This window comes from Vicia villosa, linkage group LG5 (assembly GCF_029867415.1).
Source record: "Vicia villosa cultivar HV-30 ecotype Madison, WI linkage group LG5, Vvil1.0, whole genome shotgun sequence".
Taxonomy (NCBI): Eukaryota; Viridiplantae; Streptophyta; class Magnoliopsida; order Fabales; family Fabaceae; genus Vicia; species Vicia villosa.
Window position 1 is genome coordinate 167244669 of NC_081184.1, and position 23987 is coordinate 167268655.

General features: G+C 30.9%; 3 protein-coding genes across 3 annotated transcripts; 2 read left to right on the top strand and 1 right to left on the bottom strand.

The window, feature by feature from the left end:
• Positions 1 to 3629: 3629 nt before the first annotated feature.
• Positions 3630 to 4645, top strand: LOC131605963 (uncharacterized). The gene is made up of 3 exons (XM_058878249.1): positions 3630 to 3740; positions 3842 to 4073; positions 4212 to 4645. The coding sequence occupies exons 1-3, from the start codon at positions 3630 to 3632 to the stop codon at positions 4643 to 4645; spliced, it is 777 nt and encodes a 258-aa protein (XP_058734232.1).
• Positions 4646 to 8922: 4277 nt separating this feature from the next.
• LOC131608126 (protein neprosin-like) lies at positions 8923 to 11037 on the top strand. The gene is made up of 7 exons (XM_058880054.1): positions 8923 to 9053; positions 9141 to 9221; positions 9415 to 9567; positions 9868 to 10029; positions 10146 to 10199; positions 10362 to 10508; positions 10587 to 11037. Exons 1-7 carry the CDS (start codon positions 8925 to 8927, stop codon positions 10965 to 10967), a joined length of 1107 nt encoding a protein of 368 aa, XP_058736037.1. The 5' UTR covers positions 8923 to 8924; the 3' UTR covers positions 10968 to 11037.
• Positions 11038 to 14719: 3682 nt separating this feature from the next.
• Positions 14720 to 15064, bottom strand: LOC131605964 (protein SMALL AUXIN UP-REGULATED RNA 51-like). The gene has a single exon (XM_058878250.1). The coding sequence runs from the start codon at positions 15062 to 15064 to the stop codon at positions 14720 to 14722; it is 345 nt and encodes a 114-aa protein (XP_058734233.1).
• Positions 15065 to 23987: the final 8923 nt, after the last annotated feature.

Consider the following 23987-nt stretch of genomic DNA (forward strand, 5'->3'; position numbering starts at 1 on the left):
AGTCCATGAAAACAGCTGGAGCATTCGCTACACCAAAAGGCATTACCAAGAATTCATAATGACCATAACGAGTTCTAAAGGCAGTCTTTGGCACGTCTGAGCTCTTCACACGGATCTGGTGATAACCCGATCGTAAATCAATCTTCGAGAACACGCAGGCTCCTTTCAATTGATCTAACAGGTCGTTTATCCTTGGTAAAGGGTATTTGTTCTTGATAGTGGCCTTATTCATTTGACGGTAATCAATACATAACCTCATCCCACCGTCCTTCTTCTTTACTAACAACACCGGGGCTCCCCACGGTGAGACACTAGGTCGCACAAAGTGTTTATCCATCAGCTCCTCCAATTCTCTCAATCCAAGTGGTGCCATCCGATACGAAGAAACGGATATAGGAGCCGTTCTCGGTATCAGGTCAATAGAGAATTCCACTTCCCTTTCCGGAGGAAGAGAACTGACATCCTCGGGAAAAACATCAGGGAAACCACTAACAGCAATCGTGAAATCTCGAATTTGTCAATCGTCTCCTCCGTGAGAACCAACAAAACAACTACTCTTTCCCAAACAAGGAATTAATCATACCTACCGTACCTTCCAGAATAATAGTCAAAACATCTTTCGGAGTAACTTCTTCAGATGGAATAATGATTAGTTTCTCTTTACACCCAATGAATACCGAATTAGCAGAAGGCCTATCCATTCCCAAAACAACATCTACTTTCTTAAGTGGTAAACAATTAAGGTCAATTTGGAATTTCTACCACCCACAGATAAAACACAATTCTCACACACCACGGTGTCTCGACTATCTCATCCAAGGTATACACTCGACCAATACCTCTTCCTTGCATTTGATTCCTATTCTGAGGACAATTCCTCACCACATGCCTTTCTTGTCAATAATAAAAACATTTCACCCTTTTTAAGGTTACACCTTCCAAGGTGATTCTTACCACAACCACGACACACCGGAGGTGCACTAAACCGAGAACCTTACACTTGTTTCCCTTAGAAAACTTGTGACCTATGCCGAAACTGTTTGGCTTGGCCTTCCTTTCTCATTATGATTCTTCTTCTTCAAATCTTCCTCAGCTTGAACTTTCTTCAAACTGGTCTCAGCCACATAACATTGTCACAACAACTCCGTATAGGTAGTGAACTCCCTCTAGGACACACTATGCGAAATCTCAGCCCTTAAACCAAATAGAAACTGGTCCACCTTCCAACTCACATCAGGAGCATACTCGGTCTGCCTAGAATAAGCAACCAGAATTTCAAACTTCTCAGTATAAGTAGCCACCGACATATTCTCCTGCCTTAACTGTTGGAACTCCAATTCCCCTTTAGTCCTCAGCGAACTAGGGAAGTATTTCTCCATAAAAGTGGTCTTGAAATTTTCCCACTCCTTAGGTACTTCTTGAATAGTCATCAACGCAGAAGCACTCTTCCACCATCTCATAGTTGGACCTTTTAGCAAATGAGAAGCACCACCACCTTGTCCTCTTCACTACAATGCACGATCTAAAACATCCCTTCCACATTGGCCACCCACTCGCGTGCCTTAATAGGATCTAATCCGCCGTGAAATTCCGGAGGATTCATGCGAATGAAATCCTTATAAGTCGCACCTGCAGCTTCGGGTACAACCACTGGAACATTATGACTCCATTCATCTGTTGCATCATCTGCAGCATGAACTGATTCTGCTGCTGTTGCATCTGTTGCATGAACTGGGGCCACAGAATATTCTCACCGCCATTCGGTTGATTCACTTATGGGGGTTAAGTGTGGGGGTCAACCACGAGTCCTGCGTCCGTCCACCATGTTCCTGGAGGTCATGAAAATGGGATTGAGTTGATCAGGCTCAATACCATAGTCATAACACAACAAAACTCATGGGAACACAACACATCTTGGACAGAAAGAAACACTTAAAATATCTCATGGCTAGGTCAAGGATACGACCTGCTCTGATACCAACTGTAACACCCATATATAATTACATGCATCAAATCATATAAATATACATGAATCCAAGTATTTGGTATTGAAATACTTATAAGTCCCTAGTAAACACATTATACATATTAATGCCCTAACACAAAAGTTCTATACTATGGCATAATACATACAAGATGTCCAAAAGAAAAATACTAAGAACTAGATCAAACAATGATCACAAAAGAAATTCACAACGGAAGCTTCGCCATATCCAAAATAACAAGAGAAATAAGGAGTCAAATTGCTTTCTCCTTACCCTTCGCGGAACATGTAGTACCTGAAATCAATATATAATGGGGTGAGATAAAATAATCTCAGTGAGTTCCCTATCTTATGGGTCCTCTCGGCTTTACAAGGTTCTAGCCTATCACTCTCAAATATAGACAAGGAACTAGACCTTAAGTTCACACACTAACATTATATGGAATCATACTTAGAGTTCAACAACTCAGACACAAGATTACTAATCGGAAACCAATACCAAGGCATCCCTCTATTCCCGTCCCCTTCTACGATGAAGTATACCAATCCTCCTGCAATAGGATTCACCCAAACAAAATACAAAATACTAGGTTACACCGAAGGCAACCAACAATTTTCATCATTTCCTGTAACAAATGGCAAGTTATCACAACAATATAGCAATTAATCAAATGTGCTAAAAGTATATCGTTCACTTAATTCTGAACGATAAAACAACTCGAGGAATCAAACTATTTTTCCCGATTTCCGATTAAATAATTCTTCTTTTGATCCCAAAACCTACACTACTAGAAAGCACACGCTTCTAGCTTCCTACCACTTCGAATGGTGATTAAAACAGAGTTATGGTTCAAAAGTTATGATCGAAACAATTTTATCTCATTCAACTAAAATTGCTAAGAAAAGGCTTCAGTTCGCGCGCGCTAACTGTTGTTCGCGCCGCCAACCTCAGGCAGTGGCAAACATCACAGAAAACTCGCAGTGTTCGCGCCGCGAACCCTTGTACGCGCCGCGTACTGTTAACAGAACCAAACCCCATAATCCTTCTGCATGGTTCGCGCCGCCACCTATCGTTGGCGCCGCGAAGCGCGCGAAATCAGAAGTTCCAGATCTGTTTTCTTGCCTTTCCCATGGTTCAATCTGACCATTTCCACATCCAAACCTGTTCCAGACCACACTAAAGCCTAGAAACAACATACACATGGTACACTTATGATTTACAATACTAAATCATGAACATTCAAGATTTGATTCAAAACCTAGGTTTTTATAGAAAACCCCAAATTGCAAAACTTATGATTTTCATCCATAAATCAAAAGCTATAAGTTTCTAACTAGAACCCACCTCGATTACAAGTCGTTGATGATGAAGATGAGTTGATTCGGCGGAGAATGGTGAAGATCCAAGCTTTTCCTCTTTTCTCCTCTTGCTCTTCCTTCTCTCTACTTCTTCTCTCTAGAACCTTGTTTATGTTGCAATGAAGAAGAAAAGCAAAAGAGGAAAGAATATAAGACTATATTCTTAAGTTAGCACTACTAACTTAAATGTCCAAAAGTATCTCTAATGTTCCAATTAATGAAACCTCAGTGTCAGCTAATATCATTAGAGCATTTAATTAAATACGGGGTATTACAAGTCTCTAGAATGCTAAGGATGTTCTATATTTGGGATGTAGGTGGAGCATTAGAAATTGTAGTAATATCAAGGTCTTACATGAGCCTTGGCTTGGAGGTAGCAAGGATTTCCGCCTTAGAGGTCTGTTTCCCCAAGGTGTGTATCAACTCGCGGTTCAAGATCTTCTCTTACCCAATATTAAGTGTTGGAACACTCAAGTTGTTAATTACTTATTTGATCAGGTTGTTGCGAAAGAAATCTTCAATATTCCCTTGATAGAGGAGGTAGTAGAGGATAAGCTGGTTTGGGACGAAGAGAAAAATGGGGACTATAGTGTTCGTACGGGTTATAAACTCTGGAGGAATTCTCGTTATTTTCAACCAAATTGTAGAGTGGGTGGCAATTGGGATAGTTTGTGGAATATTATGGTGCTACCTAGAGTTAAACATCTCCTTTGGAGAATTTGTATAGGCTGTATACTGTCGCGTAGAAGACTTAGACGATATTACGTTCAATGCCCCTTGTCTTGCCCGATTTGTGATTTGGATGTGGAAGATGATTGACATGTTTTCTTTGGTTGTCATTCTACTAGTCTTTGTTGGCACGCAACAGGTTTAACTACTATTGTTGATCACCATTTACAAACTTTTAGTGATGTTAAGTCTATTATCCTTGATATTTGTAGTCGAGAAGATAAGAAAGACGCGGGTCGTTTTGCTGTAGTGTTAGAGAGTCTTTGGAAGAACCATAATAATATTGTTTGGAATAATAATAGGGAGGATATTTCTAGAATTGGTACTCAAGCTTATTATAATTGGTTTGATTGGTTTGATGCTCGTGAAATTCATGTTCCGAACATTGTTCCTCAACTCCCGTTGGTTTGCATTCCCCCATCTGAAGGGTGGTTGAAGTGTAATGTTGATGCCGATTTTAATAGCCACTATCAGACTACAAATAGGGGTTGGTGTCTTCGAGACAATATGGGAAGATTTATCATTGCAGGTGTAGCATGGGATAAAGGCATTATGTCTCCTTTAGAAGTTTAAGCTTTGGCTCTAAAAGAAGCCATTCATAATGCTATAACTATGAATCTGAACAATGTGATTTTCGAAATGGAATATCAGGGGGTGATTCACGGAATTAATTCTACGGTTACCAGTAGTTATGAGTTTAATGCTATTATTGTCTCTATCCAAAGATTGTTGAGCTTTGTTACAAACTTTGAGGTTAAATTTATTAAATGTCAAGCAAATATGGCCGCCGACTCGTTAGTTAAGGTGGCCAATTCTTGGTATAGACATAGTATGGTTAATGTTATTCCTCCTTGTATTGATTGTCATTTGTTTAATGAAATGAGTTAAGTTTGTTCTTGTAAAAAAAACACTAAGGATATTTTTTGAAAAATCGATGTGGAACTTGTTTAGAACACAACAGCATATTCTACCTGCGACCTAATATGATAAGCATGACCACACACAGTAATGTCAATCGCAACCATTTCCATTATGAGTTTAACAAAATTTAATCAAAGTTTCTTATGAACTTGAACATGTTTCAAGACATGAAATGAAACATAACCATGGCAAGAACCCTTAGGATGAATGCATAATATTCAAAAAGCTCATTTACTAAAATCATCAAATCCTTTCTCTTACAACAAGCAGCACAGAAGTGTTGTCCCAAATTTTGAAGATTCTTTTAACATAGTTATTATACACGGAGTATATTGAAGTATTTTTCAACCATATACATTTATTGTTCACAGAAGAAAACTTGGATCTATTCTATTTTTTTTCCTTATGAAGTGTTCATATTTTTATGTTTTTTTGCACACTGAATGGGTAGATAATGATATTTTATTCAATCTATTTTACTTGAAGGTCGTTCATTCTGCCAAAGAGAGGTGAAAAAAGTTGAAAAATATTAAAGTTTAGAAGATAAGAGGGGTGCATAAATATCCAAGGTGTAATATTTATGTTAGAACATGAAATCTTCTGATCAATATTTCTATATTTGATGATAACATTATATATGAATTTTGTATAAGACAATGTGGTACTCTAATTATTCACATTTTCCATTTCAGAAAAAGTCAAAAAGAGTATGCACAAAATCATCATTCAGAAGCTCTGACCCAGAAGATCTGGATGGCTTCATCAGAACATGGTCTGGAAGACATCAGAAGATGGTCTTAAGGAAATCAGAACATGGTCTTAAAGACATTGAAAGATGACATTCAGAAGCAAGGTGTAGCGGCCGACGTAAAAAATTCAAACGTTTGCACATTTGAAATATAACAGAGTCGCCACCAAATTTTATTTATTCCAAAAGGGAAGGGGAAATATTGATAAAACCCAATGGGAAATTAAAACAATGGATAATATGGTCCTCGCAACCAAATTTGGGTTCGGGAGTCGGTTAAGCAAGGTGAAGGTATTAGCACCCCTCACCTCCATCGTACTCGATGAGACCCATTTAGTTAGTATTGTGATATATTGTTAGCTTGATGTTTACTTCCGTTATTTATTAGTTAGAAAAAAGAAAGGAACAAAAAAGGTTTTTTTTATTATTATGCTCGTCAAGACATTTGTATCTTGTGCCTACGTATTCACTCGTGCAATGGGAAAGTCAGAGCAACCATAGTTCGGGGTAAAACTACAAAAGTTGGTTGATTTTAGCGAGAGGTACTTGATCGCATTCAAACAATACTATGCATACATGGATGAGAGATTGTTCGCATCACTACAAGAATGGATAACTAAATCAAGAGTAAGACGAGATTTTGGCCATCATCACATTCGAGTAAAAAACATTCAATTTTCACACGTGAAAGTATAATTGTATTTGAATTCGACTAAGTGTCTCGTTTATAAAAAGAATTTGAAATGAAAAGGTGTGAATAAATTTGTTTATTAAGAGAGAAATAAGCATTCAAACAAAGGCTTAACGACCATCGCCTAAATGCTTTAAAGAGCAACTTGCACAAGTACGCAAACCCATCTTGGATGATGAAAAAGATTGATTTGATGATTTGAGAGTGTCTTTTAGAGTTTTGTTAAATAAAGATACAAATCGAGTTTTATGGAGTCTTTAATGAAATTCGTGCATTCAAACAAAAGCTTAACGGCCATCTCCTTAAAGAACAACTTGTACAAGTACGTACAGACCCTTCTTGATCCATTATAGACAAAACTCAATTTGATTATTAAAAGCGTTTTGTAAAAAAGGTGAGTTAAATCGAGTTTTAAGAAGTCTTTAATGGAGTCTAAACATCCAAACAGTGGCTTAACGGCCATCGCCTAAACGCTTAAATAACAACTTGTACAAATACGTATAAACCGTTTTTGATTCATCCATTATAAACCACACTCGATTTAATTATTAAAAACATTTTTGAAGTTTTTGATGGTAATAAGATAAATTCAAACATACAATGAATAATAAAAAATAATAATATAATAAATTGAATATAAATGGTTAAGATAAAAAGATAAAGAATATAAATGATTAAGATAAAAAAGAGAATAATAAAAAATATTAATATAATAAATAGATAAGCTAAATTGATGAAATAGATTTTTAGTTATTATAATTTAATGTGATGAAAAATTTATTTAAATTAATTAATCAATTTAATAATAATAAATTGATATGTCAATTTTTTTTAGTGAGCGTGTGTTAAATAAAAAGAGTATAAGTGGTTGAGATAAAAAAAAAGGAAATATAAAAAGGGAGTGTAAGTAGTTGAGATAAAAAAAGGAATATAGATTGACTCCATTAAATAATAAATTAATTTAGATAGTTTTTTGATAAAATAAGTCTTAAAATTTATATATATATATATATATATATATATATATATATATATATATATATATATATATATATATTTGGTAGTAAAATTTTTATATTTTTAATACAACATTTTAACAATATCAAAATTTTAAATAGTTACTTACATTAAATATATAATATTTTTTAGTATCAAAGTTTTTTTTTAAATATGTTGTTAAAAATAATTAATTTAAGAATATCAAAATTTTAAATTGTTACTTACATAAAATATATAATATTTTTTAATATTAAAGTTTTTTTAAAATATGTTGTTACAAGTAATTAAGTGATTTTAAATATTCAGCTATTTATAAAATATAATTTGAGAGAAAAAATATAGAATATAATTAAATCATGATTTTAAATTTTGAGCTATTCATAAAATATAAATGGTTGAGATAAAAAAGAGAAAGAATATAAATGATTGATATTAAAAAGGGAATAATAAAAAAAAATATATAATAAATAAATAAATTAAATTGATGAAATAGATTTTTAATTATTATAATTTAATGGGATGGAAAATTTATTAACTAATCAATTAATCAATTTAATAATAATGAATTGATATGTAAATTTGTTTTTGGAGGTGAAAGTGGGTTAAAGAAAATGAGTATAAGCGATTGAGATAAAAAAGGAAATATAGAATGAGAGTGTAAGTAGTTGAGATAAAAAAAAAGGAATATAGAATGGCTCCATAAGAATGGTTCAAAATTTATTATTGTGTTTTAGGCGCCTAAAATGTGGTTGAGATAAAAAATTGCAAATATTAAGTAAATAGGTTTAGGCGGGAATTGATTGCATTTAGGCGCCTAAAATGGTAAATAGTAATGTGTTTTAATATATTAAGGATAATGCAAATTATATTATATAAATATGTAGTGCGGGTATGGGGCGGAGTGAGTAGTATGATACTCGTTTCCACACTTATACCCACTTGTTTTAATGGGTAAATTACCCGTGTCCGTACCCATTTCCATTTTGTGGGTATCCATAGGGTATGAGCCAAATTGTTATCCCTAATCTTGACTATATATATTCTAAATACATTACATAAAGTATTTCATAAATTTTAACTTTTAATTTTTTATATTTTTAAATTTGACTTTTTTAGATTTAGTGAATAATTGATGTATCCTGATTCCTGCTATTGTATATAGACAAATTACTTTTAAAAAGGTGTATTCAAACGTATCGAAAAAAATTATTTTTTATTTTCTTTTTAAAATTTAACTTTTTAGATTTAATTAATAATTAATGCATCTTGAATATATATATATATATATATATATATATATATATATATATATATATATATATATATATATATATATATATATATATATATATATATATATACTTTACATAAAGTATTTAATAAATATAAAAATTAATTTTTATAATAAAAAAATGATGGAGTATAAGTTGTCATAAGTATAAATAAGAATATTTGGTCGAACAAGTATTATCTAAACATTATTTGAAAGAAAAATGTATAGTTATATGGCGTTATCTATGGTTCTAGTTATTAGTTTTTGCTTAGCATCTAACAATGTTAATGCAAAATATAAAACTCTATTAACGGAGAAACATCATTTTTTAAATTCTGAGAACATGATGGTATGTATAGTATTGATTTTTCTTTCTTAAAATTTGTTTTATATATATTTTATTTGATTGAAATTTTTGTTAACAAATCCAAATCAGATGGATGCTGGTTTTGATTGTGTTGATATCTACAAGCAACCTTCTTTACAACATCCTTTATTGAAAAATCATAAAATCCAGGTAAAAATAGTAGAAAATATTTTAAATTGTATTAGCTTACTTAATTTTGAACGTATGAAAGCTTATTGTTATTTTATGAAGTAGTTAAAGGGAATGATGCATAATTGTTTTTTTATCATATAATTTATTATTTATTTTTGTTCAAAATTTGGAATATAAATTCTTGTTGTGCTTTGGTTTCATTGTCAACCAGCTTTACCCAACATTTGCCAGAAACATTGTACCAACAAATTCATCTTATGACGGTAAAACCATTGAAGAATGTCCAACAGAAAAAGTTCCTTTTTTCAATACAACAAAAAAACATCAAATAGAAGGTTTTCGGCCAAATTCTCCAAACTATCATGTAAGTGGACTATCATAATCATCATATCATGATGTGTAAGATTATATATTACATAATAAATTTAATATATAATGTAAACTTTAAACTTACTTAACATATCATGATTTTTTTTAAAGATAAAATTTAATATATAAACAAATTAAAAATAAATTTGCTCAATTAAAAAATAATCTTTCTATTGTAAATCAAAAGAAATATATCATTGAAATAAAGATTAGTGAAAGTTGTAATAATAATAATACTTATATTTTATATTGAAATATTGTATAATCTTAATATTGTATTTGTATTATTCTCTAGTCGGTTACCCTCGACACTACTCAACCTATGACATTTCATGGAGGACATGCATTCATTGGTGCATATAATTTACAACTTCAAGAAAAACAATATAGCATATCTGGAATATGGGTTCAAAATGGTCCACCTTCTGATTTGAATAGCATATTTGTTGGACTTGGGGTACGTTATTTTAAAAAATAGATTTCTTTAAGTACTTAAGGGCGTTCATAGTTTATTTTTTCTGTTAATAAAACTATTTTTAATGTATTATTTGTATCCATTTTTTGATATACAAGGTTAATCCAGGCTTATATGGAGACAGTAAACTTCACCTAACTGCACGTTGGAAGGTAATAATATAAATGTAATGTTTTAAATATTTTTACAAAAATCATTAATAATTCAACTTTTAAACTATTAGATTAAAAAAGAAACCGTAAAAAAAGCAAAAAAAAAAAAGAAGAAAGAAAGAACATTGATATTGTTTTTCTTAATTTGATACAAACATGCAGGCAGGTAGATCTGGATGTTTTGATACTAATTGCCCTGGTTTCGTGCAAGTATATAAAAGTAAAACATATATTCTTGGAATGGAAATATTGCCAGTTTCTAAAATTGGGTCACTTAAAAAAACAGCTGTTGTTACCATAATCAAACAGGTAATTTTCATTTGAAATTTTTAACACATATATCATAATGTATATTTTATTAAATTTTAATTGCTTAAATATTTGTAGGATAAATCAACAGGTCATTGGTGGTTATGTATTAACTCTGAGCAAATATGTCTTGGATATTGGCCAAAAGAATTATTCTCTCACTTAAATTCAGGGGCATCTATAGTTAGATTTGGCGGTGAAACTTATACTCCACCTGTAATGGATAATCCTCCAATGGGTAGTGGAAGATTGCCACAAGAAAAAGTCATCAACTCGGGTTTTATGTCAAGAATTGAGATTATTAATTCAGAATATAATGAAACTGACGTACATCCTGAAAATATGAAGATAAATAAAGGGGGTAATTTAAATTGTTATGACTTGTTATATCATGGTTATGAAGGAAAACTTAATCATCAAGCTTTTTTGTATGGTGGGCCGGGTGGAAAGTCGTGTTAATGATTGTATCACATAATAAAGTTATTTAACGTATTTATAAAAACTTATTGAATAAAGTTAATGATTTCTATCTTGTGTCTTATATTTCTCCCAACGATATAAGCTTTCTTATTATAATGGTCTATAATTTTTGTAATTTTTGAAATCTTACTCGGGTGAGTTCTATCATCTTAAGAATTAATTGTCTCTAGAACCAAGAACACAAGTCAGAAAATTATCATAATAGGAAGTACATCTAATATGTGAATATTCATAATAGACTCACACTCTAGACAATGCCTTCAGAATGACCAAATAGGGTTTGCGCCCTAAATGGCTACTAATCCTGCTCAGTTGTCAATTTTTGGTGCATGTATACCATTGTGTTATGGGTAATTCTTGATGCAAGTTCATCACAATGCCTGTGCACTATTTTATACTAGAGTAAGGGCATACATAAATGGAGGTCCAATAATGAATGGCCATGTGTCCCTAAGTGAGTGACTCTTCAATGTTTGTCTTCTATGTTAATTGCTGAAATTTGCAAGGTGTATGTGCTATTATGATTAAGCATGAGGACATCAATGAAATGTCGGCGCATCTTAGACATTTATGAATGCTACCTGCATAGTTGTAAGTTTTTGGTGCAGGTGCACCGTTGTATTCTGGGTAATTCTTGATGTAGGTGGACAACGATGTAGGTGTGTTGTTGTATACTGGAGAAGTCACCACCATTATTTATATATCCTAAGGACAAGGAAAATAATAGGAAAACCCTAGATTTAAGGTATGGATAAGGTGGTCTTCACCACCAAGTTAATGGTTCGGGATTCGTTTAAGCGAGTGGAACCAATCCAGTCCATTAAAATCAACAAAATTAAAATTTAATGGACGTGATTCATTGTTCTCATTTCTCATAATAACCAAGTGTTCTCACTTGAGTCGTCCCCATATATATATATATATATATATTAATGAAGACTAAAAATTAAAATTAAAGAATTTATAAGGAACAAAAATATATTTAACTAAAAAATAAAAAAAACAATTACATAATATATATTCGCAGATACAACCACTTTATTTAGAATTAAGATCCTCTTCACTTCTTTAAAAAAAACATCAATTTTAATCTTAATATACTTAATATAAATGTAAGGTTGTGATGATGACAACCCTAGCATTTGCTTATGTGTCATCTTCACATAGCATTTGCTTATGTGTCATCCACACAAAATCCTACCTCCCAAAATTCTACCAATTAAATATAATTATAATAATAATTAAATTTTTAATTTTTAATAGACAACAAATTAACAATATTTTATTGTTTAATATTTTGTAACTCTAAAATATATTTCAATTATAAAGTATACAAATATTAGATAAATTTTTTTATATGTATGTAACAAATTATATATGTAACTCTCAAATATATTATATGTATGTATTTTTATGTTTATATTTTAATAATATTTTATTATTTAATATTTTGTAACTCTCAAATATATTCTAATTATAAAGTATAAAAATACTTTATATGTATATATTTTTAACTTTTATATGTATGTATTTTGATGTTTATATTTTTAATAATATTTTATTATTTAAATTCTATCAATTAAATATAATAATAATAACAATTATATTTAATTTTTAATGGGCAAAAAATTAATTTTTACACTAACTCAAATTCTTACAAATTACTCCTCTAATGATAATAATAATATTTTATTATTTAATATTTTGTAACTCCCAAATATATTCCAATTATAAAGTATAAAAATATTAGATAAAAAATTTATATGTATGTATTTTTATGTTTATATTTTATTAATATTTTATAATTTAATATTTTGTAACTCTCAAATATATTATAATTATAAAGTATAAAAATATTAGATAAAAAATGTATATATATATATATATATATATATATATATATATATATATATATATATATATATATATATATATATATATATATATATATATATATATATATATATATATATATATATATATATATATATATATATATATATATATATATAAAATTTATTTTAATAACTAATTATGATAAAAAGAATTTTTCACTTAGTTTATAAACATCATAAGAAGATTTTATCTCTATTTTATTTAGTGACTAAGTCATATATTTAATTTTATATAATTTAAATTTTAATTATGAAATGTAACAAAATTCAAATTAAAAACTTTATTTCAAAATAAATTTATCAAATAAATTTTTTCTGTATCATAATAGATAAGAAATAAATAGTAATAAATATATTTATTATTATTAATTTTATGTGTCATAACTTATTTATGAATAATAATAATAATAATAATAATATTCATATTTTTATTCCAATTTTATCTAATTCCAATTATAAATTTAATAAATAAAACTTAGAAATATATTTACATTCCATTCCAATTAGTAAGGGTATCTAATAAAACCTATAAAAAATGAAAATTAATATATATTTTTGGAATATTTTTTTTCTTATTTAAAAATGTATAGTGAATTAATTTTAAAATTTTCACAATAAAAATAATGGACAATTAACATCATATAGTTACATACGTTAAACTTTGCATTTTATCATTATGAAATTAATTTTCTTAATAAATATTCCAAAAAAAATTTCTATCCATTTCATTTTCATAAATAAATTAATTAAACGTTACTCTTTAGTCAATAAATTAATTAACGTTACTATTTGCATACTCATAAATAACGTCATAAAATTAATTTTCTTAATGATAATTATGGAAAGTTAATTGATAGAATTATTATAAATTGATAGGCACAAATAAATATCAACAATAGACTCTCTCTTTCTCTCTTTAAACCGATGTTATAGCCATTCTCATGCAAATACCAATAAAACTCAACAACAATCTCTCTTTTTTAACCAATGTTAGATGCATTATGCATTATCACACAAAATACTACATGATGTGTCTAGAAATTACAATTTAGAAGATAAGATAATTTAATTTGATTTATTGCTTTCTATCTTATTGCATTCTTGAAACCCAAATTCTCCTCACAAATTCCATTAACTCATGTTGATTTTATTTTTTATTGATCAACTTATTTTTCTATGATTTGTATTATTTTTAGTGTCTCAAAGAAACACAAATTTCCACTGTGATTTTAATTCCAAATAGGATTAACCATGTGTGAAGGATGAAAATATTGAAATATAGATGAATTCAATAATTAAATAATTGTCATTGTGTTAGATGTATATGTTGGAAATGACTAAAAAAAACTTCATTGTTTTGTAAATAATAAAGTTAATATCATTTTCTATTTTTAATTTGTAAGCTTTACTTGAGTATGTAATTGTGATTATTTATTGATATGTATTAATTATTTCAATTGCAGCTAGGTGCAAAAACAAAATGTTGATGAGACTAAATAACACTACTTAAGGACAATGAAACGAAATTATAAATAAGGCAATATTACGAGACTAATGATTTTATTTTATATGGATGTAATGGTATGATTTATCATATACTTCCACTATGAAATGTATTTGAGCTATTAAAAAAAATAGTCTCATTTTAAAAACGAGTAGAGAGTAGACTATACATTTTAAGGTTCAAAGAATAGTAACACTTTTTATTATTATTGACAAAATTAATTAAAATGATTATGAAATAAAGTTCATTTTTCGATAAAATAATAAATTCCATGCATTGAATTTCAATCACAATGTAATCTAATAAAATTTATCATATACTTCCATAATAATCTATGCACGTGCATAGATTTTTATGTATGCACAGTAACTGCACCCGCACGGAAGAACCAAACCTCCGTTACCTCGTAGACCGAACTCTTCCTCAGTCACATCGAGAAGACCGGCGAAAACGGGGAAGTTGAGAAACCGAGCGGGGATGGCGAAACGGTGCCGTTCCGATCCGACGTAGACGAAGAGGAAGCCGGACGGCGGTTGTCGTCGAGGAGTGACACTGGGCTCTTCGGGCTCTGGACGGAGGGAATGGCGACGGAGACTGAGGTGTTTCCACCGTGTCATGAGCTGTTTCAAGCGAACGATTTGGCGAATCTTGTCGACTTTTTTCATTGTTCCTGCCATTGAAAGATGAAGAGAGAGAATCTAGAGAGAGAAAGAGAGAAGGTTTTGGAATTGAGTTTTTCTCTCTGTGATTGTGAGCGTTACGAAGAGCTCTTGTTTGCTTTGGTTTTGGATTCTGAGTTAAATAGTGAAATGAAAAAACGAAACAAGTTTTGGTTGGGAAAACGACTGTGTTTATTATTTTGTTATTTGAGGGTATAAATGGAAAATAAAATATAAGGGAATTGGAAAAATTAAAATCGTAATCATTATCACATTACTGGCTACGATTGTTCCGAATAAATTTGATGATTATTTTTTTTTAATAAAAAATTTGTTTTAAAAATAATATCTATTAGTAGTAAGTAGTTTAGAAATATTTTAAAGTAAACAGCGAAATGTGATAAAATTAATAAAAAAATTAAAATTAATAATTTTATTACAACCGATGAAATATAGAAAGCAATTTTAAGTAAATATATATATATATATATATATATATATATATATATATATATATATATATATATATATATATATATATATATATATATATATATATAATGAGGTGGGATATTATTACTCCAGAAATAAGTTATCAACACTTACTCCTCATCATGATCATTGATTCTATTCAATCCAATGGTTAAAATTAATGAGTATTATTTTTCTCTCTCCACATTTAATTACTCATTAATTTCAACCATTGGATTGAAAAGAATCAATGATCATGATGATGAGTAAATGTTGATAACTTACTCATGGAGTAAGAATATCCCTCCTCATATATAATATATTTAAAGAATTTTTTAAATATAAATATTATATAGTATACACCCTCTGGTCACTATTATAAGAAAAAAAATAATCTAATTCTTAGTCACTATTATAAGCAAAAATCAATTATTACTAAATCATTTAATGCTGTAATTCCTAATATACCCTATATTTCATTTTCCAATACTTCATTAAATTTAATAAAGAGGATATTATAGTAAATTTAATCAATATTTTCTCTGAAATCTAAAAAATTAACTACACTTAATTGAATTTCTTAATAATCGTGAAAACTATTTTTTTGCTTATAAATGTGACCGGAGGGTGTATCTGATAAGTTGGATTGGGTCTAAATCCAGATTCAATATAGTCTCCTCGATTTTAAGTCATTCCATAAAATAAAAATGAGATTCAAATTTAATGAGGCAAGTCGAGTAGGTTAGTCCTAAATCAAAGTATTTTATTTTTGATTGATGTACTCCAACATATGAATAGAAATCATTAATCGGTCTAAGACAAGAAAACAATGAAAATATTGTTTCCTTATTAATTGGTCTTATGCAGGGAGAGAAACAATAGTCTTAATGATCATCGATTGGTTTTAAGAAAAATCGTAATCATATCATTTTATTAACTACAATTTCCCCAAATAAGTTTACTGATTATTGTTTTATAAAAATTTATTTTAATATCTATGTTATTTGTTTTTTTAAGTAAATGATTGCATAACAAAAAAAAAACATAGGCATAACATTTAATCTATCAAAGAACTAGTAAAAATAATAGTGGAACATGTCCGAGCTATCTTTCAAAAACTTTTAAAAGTATAAATAGAAAGTAAATCTAACTAAATGTTATACCAAAAAAAAAACATAGACTAATCCATCTGCAGGTGCATTTTCCTATTTAAAAAGGTGAGATATCTTGAATATAAAAGAAGCATATGTTGTATAAAATATTCTTCTATTTAATTAAAACATGACAAAGAATAATATTCACATTAGAAAATGTATGAGTGGTCAATATTGAGTCAATTTTAAACTAAAGATTTCTCATTTTCTCCTATTATCATATTCGATAGCTAACATGATTTCATACAATTCAACTTGAAATGAAGTGTAACTCAAATTTTAGTTAAGAACGCTTCCAAAAATGTTCCTAAATCATCCCAAATATGCTGCCACATGTTGATATTCTAAGATTTTCTTTTGAAGCTTCATATATATGTGTTGCATTTAATCTAATCATGACTAGAAAAACACCAATTAACTTGTGTGATTTTAGGTGTGAGGGGAGATTGATATTTCATGTCAAAATATTTAATCAGTGTAAACTCGTGAATTGAAGAATACATGTGACCTTTGAAAGAAGTAGATGTCATATAAACTAATTGTTTAACACGAATAATGTCTCTATCAAATTCAATTTTACAAATTTGAAATCTTATATTATTTCTTATGTAGCTCAATTAGAGGCCATAAAGATGTTATTAGCCTTTTTCTACATTATGAGTTTCAAAAGGATAAAGACGTGCTTTTTGAAACGATTACATCAAGGAGGAGTATTTGTTTTCAAGTTTTATTAACTCAACTTTTTCTGAGCATGTTTTCAAACATAAGAAAGCTTTATACAAGCTGAAAGAAATCTCAAAGGCGTGGTACGACCGTCTAAGTAAGTTCTTGCTTGAAAATAAGTTTCATAGAGGACAAGTTGATAAAAACACTTTTTAACAAGAAAACTTAGCATGGCATTTTACTGGTTCCGATTTACGTCGATGATATAATCTTTGGTTCTACTAGCGAATCCTTGTGCAAGGATTTTTTTGAAATGATACAAACCATAAATAACACTAAATTTCCACTTCTTGCTAGCCAACATATAAACACATATTTTAAATGGACACTCGTATTTTCTAGAACACATGTTATCTCTTTTAAACTTCCTTAGAGGAGTATGGTATTTCTTGCTTCTTTGGCACAACATTGTTACAAAAGTGTTTCTTCTTACGGTACCATTATCCGATTTTCCTATTACCACACCAAAATCATGATTTGTTGCATTCTTACGAATTCATGTGAGCATGCTTTCACAATCATCAAACTCTTGCTTGTTATTAACTAATTCTCTTGAGATATTGTCGGGGTGCACCATACCTATTTATAAACAATAACACAAATAACACAAAATCACAAGACTACTGGAAAAAAACAACACATGTACGTTTCGTAGATGCACCTCTGGAATGTGTTCATCTTACGTTCCGTAGATATACCTACGGGAGCAACATTACTTTTTTTTACAGAAAAATTATGCATAATATGAGCAATGCAATAGACAAAAATGATTATTTATCTGAAATTGAGTCTTCTCTTGCTCCATTAGATTTGTTGCACCAAAAAAATTGAGTTTTGCAGTGAAAATGATATTGATTATGTAGGGTTTTTAGGTTGTGGAGAAGTGGGTGTTGAAGAAGAAATGTAACAATGAGAGAGTGATCATGCTGGTTCAAACTATATCAGATACTCCTTTAGATACATCTAAGGAAATTTCTGGCGCTAAGTCGTTCTGTAGATGCACCTAAGGAAAAATCCCTAAACTGAATTAATTTGTATTACTCCCAAAGTTCACTAGTTTAAAATACTTCCGCATATGCATCTCTGTAAAAATTTAAATTTTGGTAAAATAAATTAATTCCTGATGTGCATTTATGAAAGCAGGGGCATAATTAAAATTTTGTCAGGTGGTTAAGAGAATCAAGGGGTGTAATGAGATATTCTCTAATATATTGTTAAATATTATTATTTTTTAGTTTATAGAATAAATTATTAATTATTAATTATATATGTTAGAAACTAATTAAAACTCTTAAAAATAAAATTTTGGATCTAACTCTCATTTAATTTTAGCATGTGCCTAATATTCATAATTACAATTTGGTAAGTATAAAGTAGCATGTGCCTCATTTATTTGGGCTTACCTTCGATGATAGGTCGTAGCAAGAAGGGGACTTTTGCTTTTATAAAAGATAGCATTTGGAAGAGAATTAATTCTTGGAGGGGTCGATCATTGTCGAAGGCAGGGAATAAGGTGATGATAAAATCTGTTTTGCAAGCTATTCCATCCTATATTATGAGTGTGTATGTTATTCCTGATGGGGTGGTGAATGATATTGAGAAGATGTTAAATTCTTTTTGGTGGGGAGGTGGTGGTGGTAATATGGCTTGGGAGAAGTTGGTGTGTCCGAAGAGAGATAGAGGTATGTATTTTAGAAATTTTAAGGCCTTTAACTTGGCTATGGTAGTTGTTTTGGACTGGGCCAAGGTTCGTCCCACTTAACCTTGGAGGCCCAAATCATCCTTAGGCCCATAAGGAAAAAACGATGTTCGGCTTCTCAAGGACCAAACCACCTTTAGAGAACTATATCCAGTGCCCGACATAAGCTGCTCCCCGCGAGCATCCCACCTGACGAGGATCCTCCTCGTCTAGGTCCAAGCATGCCAAGCGCGCTCCCAGCGAGCGCCTCCTCCACCGAGGACCCTCCTCCTCGTGGTCCTATGCCGAGGATCCTTCTCCTCGTAGGGTTCCTTCACATCCAACCCCCTGAATAATACAGAGTCCGCATAGTCCTTAAAATACCGTGTCTCCCTTGAACTTCGGATTGGTTGACCAGGACGGAGAGCACTCACGCACCTCCGATATTTCCGCCTAGGAAACCTAGCAGTCTCCTAATTGGGTCTGGGTATCCAGTCCAGTAGCGAGATCTTGGCCCAACGTTGGGGGCTATAAATACCCTCTTTCACTAGAGGGTCAGGTATTCATTCTCTTCTAACCTTTAGCTTGTACTTGCACTATGATTTCTCGTCTTCTCACTTTGGTATCAGAGTACCTTGCAGGTACACCCCTCTCCACTTCTCAAAGATCCAGTTCTGTTCAGGCCCTGAAGATCCATCTGATAAGGTATGATTAGTAGCTAAACAAGGTTGGAAGTTGTTGTCTAATCTCGCTTCTTTACTATCCAGATTCTTCAAAGCAAGGTACTTTCCTAATTCCTCGTTTTTGGATGCTCTCTAATCCGAGTTTTTTATGGAGAAGTCTCTGGAATGCTAAGGATGTTCTATATTTGGGATGTAGGTGGAGCATTAGAAATGGTAGTAATATCAAGGTCTTACATGAGCCTTGGAATTCTCGTTATTTTCAACCAAATTGTAGAGTGGTTGGCAATTGGGATAGTTTGTGGAATATTATGGTGCTACCTAGAGTTAAACATCTCCTTTGGAGAATTTGTAGAGGTTGTATACCATCGCGTAGAAGACTTAGACAATATTACGTTCAATGCCCCTTGTCTTGCCCGGTTTGTGATTTGGATGTGGAAGATGATTGGCATGTTTTCTCTGGTTGTCATTCTACTAGTCTTTGTTGGCGCGCAGCAGGTTTAACTACTATTGTTGATCACCATTTACAAACTTTTAGTGATGTTAAGTCTATTATCCTTGATATTTGTAGTCGAGAAGATAAGAAAGACGCGGGTCGTTTTGCTGCAGTGTTAGAGAGTCTTTGGAAGAACCGTAAAAATATTGTTTGGAATAATAATAGGGAGGATATTTCTAGAATTGGTACTCAAGCTTATTATAATTGGTTTGATTGGTTTGATGCTCGTGAAATTCATGTTCCGAACATTGTTCCTCAACTCCTGTTGGTTTGGATTCCCCCATCTGAAGGGTGGTTGAAGTGTAATGTTGATGCCGATCTTAATAGCCACTATCAGACTACAAATAGGGGTTGGTGTCTTCGAGACAATATGGGAAGATTTATCATTGCAGGTGTAGCATGGGATAAAGGCATTATGTCTCCTTTAGAAGTTGAAGATTTGGCTCTGAAAGAAGCCATTCATAATGCTATAACTATGAACCTGAACAATGTGATTTTCGAAAGTGAATCTCAGGTGGTGATTCACGAAATTAATTCTACGGTTACCGGTAGTTATGAGTTTAATGCTATTATTGTCTCTATCCAAAGATTGTTGAGCTTTGTTACAAACTTTGAGGTTAAGTTTATTAAACGTCAAGTAAATATAGTCGCCGACTCGTTAGTTAAGACGGCCAATTCTTGGTCTAGACGTAGTATCGTTAATGTTATTCCTCCTTGTATTGATTGTCATTTGTTTAATGAAATGAGTTAAGTTTGTTCTTGTAAAAAATACTAAGGATATTTTTTGAAAAATCGATGTGGAACTTGTTTAGAACACAACATCATATTCTACCTGCGACCTAATATGATAAGCATGACCACACACAGTAATGTCAATTGCAACCATTTCCATTATGAGTTTAACTAAATTTAATTAAAGTTTCTTATGAACTTGAACATGTTTCAAGACATGAAATGAAACATAACCATGGCAAGAACCCTTAGGATGAATGCATAATATTCAAAAAGCTCATTTACTAAAATCATCAAATCCTTTCTCTTACAACAAGCAACACAAAAGTGTTGTCCCAAATGTTGGAGATTCTTTTAACATAGTTATTATACACGGAGTATATTGAAGTATTTTTCAACCATATACATTTATTGTTCACAGAAGAAAACTTGGATCTATTCTATTTTTTTCTTCCTTATGAAGTGTTCATATTTTTATGTTTTTTGCACACTAAATGAGTAGATAATGATATTTTATTCAATCTATTTTACTTGAAGGTCGTTCATTCTGCCAAAGAGAGGTGAAAAAAGTTGAAAAATATTAAAGTTTAGAAGATAAAAGGGGTGCATAAATATCCAAGGTGTAATATTTATGTTAGAACATGAAATCTTCTGATCAATATTTCTATTTTTGATGATAACATTATATATGAATTTTGTATAAGAGAATATGGTACTCTAATTATTCACATTTTCCATTTCAGAAAAAGTCAAAAAGAGTATGCACAAAATCATCATTCAGAAGCTCTGACCCAGAAGATCTGGATGGCTTCATCAGAACATGGTCTGGAAGACATCAGAAGACGGTCTTAAGGAAATCAGAACATGGTCTTGAAGACATTAGAAGATGACAGTCAGAAGCAAGGTGTAGCGGCCGACGTAAAAAATTCAAACGTTTGCACATTTGAAATATAACAGAGTCGCCACCAAATTTTATTTATTCCAAAGGGAAAGGGAAAATACTGATAAAACCCAATGGGAAATGAAAACAATGGATAATATGGTCCTCGCAACCAAATTTGGGTTTGGGAGTCGGTTAAGCAAGGTGAAGGTATTAGCACCCCTCACCACCATCGTACTCGATGAGACCCATTTAGTTAGTATTGTGATCTATTGTTAGCTTGATGTTTACTTGCGTTATTTATTAGTTATAAAAAAGAAAGGAACAAAAAAGGTTTTTTTTTTTATTATTATGCTCGTCAAGACATTTGTATCTCGTGCCTACGTATTCACCAGTGCAATGGGAAAGTCAGAGCAACCGTAGTTCGGGGTAAAACTACGAAAGTTGGTTGATTTTAGCGAGAGGTACTTGATCGCATTCAAACAATACTATGGGCACATGGATGAGAGATTGTTCGCATCACTACAAGAATGAATAACTAAATCAAGAGTAAGACGAGATTTTGGCCATCATCACATTCGAGTGAAAAACATTCAATTTTCACACGTGAAAGTATAATTGTATTTGAATTCGACTAAGTGTCTCGTTTATAAAAAGAATTTAAAATAAAAAGGTGTGAATAAATTGTTTATTAAGAGAAAAATAAGCATTCAAACAAAGGCTTAACGACCATCGCCTAAATGCTTTAAAGAGCAACTTGCACAAGTACGTTCAAACCCCTCTTGGATGATGGAAAAGATTGATTTGATGATTTGAGAGTGTCTTTTAGAGTTTTGTTAAAGAAAGATACAAATCGAGTTTTATGGAGTCTTTAATGGAATTCGTGCATTCAAGCAAAGGCTTAACGGCCATCGCTTAAATGCTTAAAGAACAACTTGTAGAAGCACGTACAAACCCTTCTTGATCCATTATAGACAAAACTCAATTTGATTATTAAAAGCATTTTGTAAAAAAGGTGATTTAAATCGAGTTTTAAGAAGTCTTTAATGGAGTATAAACATCCAAACAGTGGCTTAACGGCCACCGCTTAAACGCTTAAATAACAACTTGTACAAATATGTATAAACCCTTTTTGATTCATCCATTATAAACTACACTCGATTTGATTATTAAAAACATTTTTAAAGTTTTTGATGGTAATAAGAGAAATTCAAACATACAATGAATAATAAAAAATAATAATATAATAAATAGAATATAAATGGTTGAGATAAAAAGGTAAAGAATATCACTACTAGAAATACTCTGTTTTCCTGCGGATTATAGCTAAATTTCTGCAGGAAATACTTTTCTTGTGGATGTTCCTGCATTTTTATGTCCCCAGCTAAAACCTTCGTGGGTAATGTATTTCGCAGGAAGATCCGCAGGAAATATTCCACAGATAAATCCGCAGGTACCTTCTGTCCCAAATTAAAAAAAAAAAATTTTTTGAAACATAATAAATTATATATTAAAAAAACCATAATATAAAAAGATAATTTTAATTTAAAATATTTGAATTTATATAAGACAAATTCATAGAACAAGTTACTATAAAAATTGCTACAAAATTATAAACATCAGGACATTAGATAGTAAAAAAGAGTGAATTTAAAACAAAGTAACCATTCTCAACAACAATTCCATACATTCCTAAAACAAGATCACTAGACTCCAAATTAAGTGAGTATATAGAACTCAAGTTTAATGAGATGAGAATTGGGCAGCCTTCATCTTCATAATGGAATCATTATCTTCATTCCTGCCAAGACAACAATCATCCTCTTCATTCCTGTTCTTGCCAAGACAGCAATCAACTGATTTTAATCTCTATGACAACTAGAATACAAAGTTCTAAACTTTAAGAAAATATAGAGATGGGAGCAGGGGATATAAGACAGGATCTGAAACCAAGTGGAAGGCTAATTTCATTTCATAACAATGTTTACCTTTGGGATTGAATGAGAGTGAAAAAAATAATAAGTATAAAGCCCCGTCTAGTGGCTAAAGGGTTCAACCAACAGCCAAGATTTAATAATACAAAAATATTCTCTTCAGCATTCACAAACTATATACAACACATGTGGT

Excerpts from the sequence above, each read along its gene's own strand:
- LOC131605964 (XM_058878250.1), bottom strand. The coding sequence starts at position 15,064 with ATGGCAGGAACAATGAAAAAAGTCGACAAGATTCGCCAAATCGTTCGC.
- LOC131605963 (XM_058878249.1), top strand. The coding sequence starts at position 3,630 with ATGCTAAGGATGTTCTATATTTGGGATGTAGGTGGAGCATTAGAAATT. Across the intron at positions 3,741-3,841 it reads CAAGGATTTCCGCCTTAGAG|GTTGTTGCGAAAGAAATCTT; the intron begins GTCTGTTTCCCC and ends TTATTTGATCAG. Across the intron at positions 4,074-4,211 it reads TTGGAGAATTTGTATAGGCT|GTTTAACTACTATTGTTGAT; the intron begins GTATACTGTCGC and ends GGCACGCAACAG.
- LOC131608126 (XM_058880054.1), top strand. The coding sequence starts at position 8,925 with ATGTATAGTTATATGGCGTTATCTATGGTTCTAGTTATTAGTTTTTGC. Across the intron at positions 9,054-9,140 it reads TAAATTCTGAGAACATGATG|ATGGATGCTGGTTTTGATTG; the intron begins GTATGTATAGTA and ends AATCCAAATCAG. Across the intron at positions 9,222-9,414 it reads TGAAAAATCATAAAATCCAG|CTTTACCCAACATTTGCCAG; the intron begins GTAAAAATAGTA and ends ATTGTCAACCAG.